Source organism: Papaver somniferum, unplaced genomic scaffold (genome assembly GCF_003573695.1).
Source record: "Papaver somniferum cultivar HN1 unplaced genomic scaffold, ASM357369v1 unplaced-scaffold_137, whole genome shotgun sequence".
NCBI lineage: Eukaryota > Viridiplantae > Streptophyta > Magnoliopsida > Ranunculales > Papaveraceae > Papaver > Papaver somniferum.
The window spans coordinates 5,942,471-5,945,916 of record NW_020622934.1 but is presented as its reverse complement, the minus strand read 5'-3'; the positions used below and the strand labels follow the sequence as shown (position 1 = coordinate 5,945,916).

General features: G+C 36.1%; 1 protein-coding gene across 1 annotated transcript; it reads left to right on the top strand.

Moving 5' to 3' along the window:
• Window positions 1-215: 215 nt before the first annotated feature.
• LOC113334542 lies at window positions 216-2,783 on the top strand. The gene is made up of 5 exons (XM_026580774.1): window positions 216-576; window positions 658-747; window positions 835-1,995; window positions 2,082-2,174; window positions 2,338-2,783. The coding sequence occupies exons 1-5, from the start codon at window positions 216-218 to the stop codon at window positions 2,781-2,783; spliced, it is 2,151 nt and encodes a 716-aa protein (XP_026436559.1).
• Window positions 2,784-3,446: the final 663 nt, after the last annotated feature.

Here is a 3,446-nt window from a genome sequence, read left to right as displayed (position 1 = left end):
GTGAGTCTTGTGACGCCAATGCGGAAGGAGTTGGGCAAGGTGGTGGTTATGGATTCTTCCAATGCATCCAATTCAAACACCTCAAACACTGCATGTGGATCAATGCTGCCGCAGTCCTCTACTCAGACTCAAAATAAAGATCCAGCATGGAAATGGGCTAAATTGAAGACCCTGCATTTCCGAAGAAACTAAGTTGTGTACTTTGTAAAAAAGAAATGCGTGGTGGTGGAATTACTAGGCTTAAGGAGCATATCACACAAATCAGGAGGAATGTTTCTTCATGTTTGAAAGCATCGGCTGAAGTTATAAATGAAATTAGACTAGCTGACAATATAAAGAAGTTAAAGAAATCTCACAGGGATGATGTTGATGCTATGTATCGGCGTACAAAATCTGATGAGAAGTCTGAAGCTGATACTGATGATGAGGACCTTGATGTGCAAGAAGTTGAAAAGGTTTCCAATGTGGGCAGTGCTAGTGGTAGTCAAGAAGTTTTTCAGAGTCAGAGGAAGAGAAAATTCAAGAGACAGAGTAATTGTAGGGGTCCAATAGATTCACTCATACAGACATACCAACGTAAAACTCAACAAGCCACTCTTGAAAGAAACAGTTCAGCGAAATAGAAGTTACTGAAAGATGCATGGAAAAGCATTTCAGCTTGGATGACTGAGAATTCCATATCTTTTAATACTGTTCGTTGTCCAAGTTTTCAAGAAATGATATATGCAATTGGTGAATATGGGAAAGGTATATAGTGCTCTCAGTAATCTTTTATTACTTTTGGTTTAATTGTTTTGTTACTTATGCCTTTTTTGTTTCTTCTTTTGATGTTAGCTATGCCCGCGCCATCTTACCATCAGATTCGTACAAATCTTTTCAAGGAGCAGTTAGAAGAAATGAATAAGTTTGTTGATACATTTAGGGTACATTGGAAGAGGTATGGATGTTCTATTATGTCCGATGGTTGGACAGATGGGAAAAAGCGACATCTTATCAACTTCTTGGTGAATTGTCCGAAAGGGTCAGTTTTCTTGAAGTCTGTGGACGCGTCAGATAGAACCAATGATGCTGATTTCATACGTGAGCTTGTAAAGGAGGTAATTAATGATGTTGGGAAAGAAAATGTGGTTCAGTTCATTACCGATAATGGTTCAAACTTTAAAAAGGCTGGGAAGGATTTAATGCTTGAATACCCAAATCTATTTTGGACTCCTTGTGGTGCTCATTGTGTCCAGTTGATGCTAGAAGAACTTGGTGACAAGCTTACACGAATCAAGACAGCCGTCATTCTAGGTAAAAGACTTGTTACATACATTTATGCTCATTTTCAAGTATTGTGCTTGATGAGGAAGATGACAGGTGGAGACTTACATAGGTCTACAAAGACTAGATTTGCAACTCAGTATTACACACTAGAAAGTCTTCAAAAGTATAAAAATCCTTTACAAATGATGTTTGTGAATGATAGGTGGGCAAAAAGTAGATTTGCAAAAGAAAATGTTGGAATTAATGCACTTAAAATTGTTACAAGTAGTACATTTTGGGAAGATGTTGATTACTCTTGTAGTGTGTTGAAGCCTTTAGTTAAGGTTGTAAGACTAGTGGATATCGAGCGCAAACCTACGATGCCTTGTTTTTATGATGCAATGAGAATAGCAAGGGATCAATTAGAGAAGAATTTCAGCGAAGATTATGATACTTGGGCTGTAATTAATGCTTGCTTTGAGAAAAAATGGAAGAAAAACTTCAATCATGCTCTACATTGTGCTGCATATTATTTGAATCCATCCATATTCTACAATATTGAAACTTATGAAATGGATAGTAATGAAAAGTACATAGAAATCAAAAGGGGACTTCATACAGCAATGGAAAGGCTTATACCCAATGAAGATGAGCTTGATCAAGCTACAAGTGAATTGAGAAAGTATGCTGATGTTGTTGGGATCTTGGGAAGTCCATCTTGCAAAAGAAGAAGAACCAAGGATCAACCTCGTAAGCTTATTTGTTCTGTGAGTTTAAAGTTAAATTACATTTCTGTTACATATCTTTTATAACTATTTTCTTTGTATTTATAACAGATGATTGGTGGATTACATTTGGAGGAATCGATGTGCCTAACCTGCAAAAATTTGCAATCAGAGTATTGAGTCTTACTTGTTCTGCTTCCCCATGTGAGCGAAACTGGAGCACATTTAAAAATGTAAGTATTCTAATCTTTTGCAATGATTTGTAATATTCTGAATATGCATAACAACTGGAGATATGATTGAACTAGGAAACATAACATGCTTGCAGACCCCTATGTTCTCATGACAACTATCTTTTGTATTTCAGTTGCACTCGAAAAAACGAATCGCATAAAACAACAGAAGTTGAATGATAGTGTCTTTATCCAATATAATAAGAAATTGCAGCGTCGTTACATAGAAATCCAACAATATAACGACGATGATAAAGAAAATGATCCTATTTTCCTGGAGGAGCGTGATGACAATGATGAATGGTTGGATTTACGAAATTTGAATGACTTGGATGTGCTAGGTGATAATGTAAGTTTCAATGATTTGCAAGAGACAGTGGGTGAAGAACGTGAGACAGTTGGTAGTGGAGGTGCTTCTAGTTCTCGAAGCAAGTCTACTTTTCCAACCGACTCGGAGTATGATGGATATGATACCGATGAATTGATGTTGGACACTGAAAAAGGGCTACTCGTTGTTGCTGAGAATGACGGAGTTACTCAAGATGATGATATCTATGATTATTCAAATTATGTTGATTAGCACTGTAATGTTGTTGTTTAAGTAACATTTTAGACCATGAACTGAAGTTGTACTAATTTCTCTTTTAAGTAACATTTTAGATATGTTCTGGATTAATTAGTTAAGTTTGAAGTGTTTCCATTTTTGTGTTTTTTTTGTTCGTTTTTTGTTGGATTGATCGTATTTCATTATATCATAACATATGTAGAAATTATATATATAAAAGTTGGAACCGAGATTACACCGAGATTTGGAAACGGAATCTCCCCGAGACAACGTTGTACCAGTGTCTCGCTCGGGACCGAGACAAACCGGAATCCGAGATCGACTACATTGATGTACATATATATTTGTTTTCGTATGCGTTATAAAACTTAGTACATGCATATTATATATTTTATAAAAGAAGGAGTACTATTTTTGATATCGAGTATCTCATCTTGATTACGGTAGTTTTTAGTTTTTGCTAGGGGGCATGGTTTATTAGAGGGGCGGCAGTGTGATAGTAATGTCCCTCTAGTTGGTTAGGGGATGTCCTATAAAAGGTGTAAATTAACTAGATTACTCTCCCCATTTTTTAACCTAAATCAAAGCTAAATCGAAAATTTGTTTTCTTTCTTATTCTCTTCTCCTCCTCCCATCAACCGTAACCTCCATTAAAACTTATAATTTCATCATCTTCGA

Coding starts and splice junctions, on each gene's coding strand:
- LOC113334542 (XM_026580774.1), top strand. CDS start 216: ATGCGTGGTGGTGGAATTACTAGGCTTAAGGAGCATATCACACAAATC. Junction 748..834: donor AATTGGTGAATATGGGAAAG/GTATATAGTGCT, acceptor TTTTGATGTTAG/CTATGCCCGCGCCATCTTAC. Junction 1,996..2,081: donor AAGAACCAAGGATCAACCTC/GTAAGCTTATTT, acceptor TATTTATAACAG/ATGATTGGTGGATTACATTT.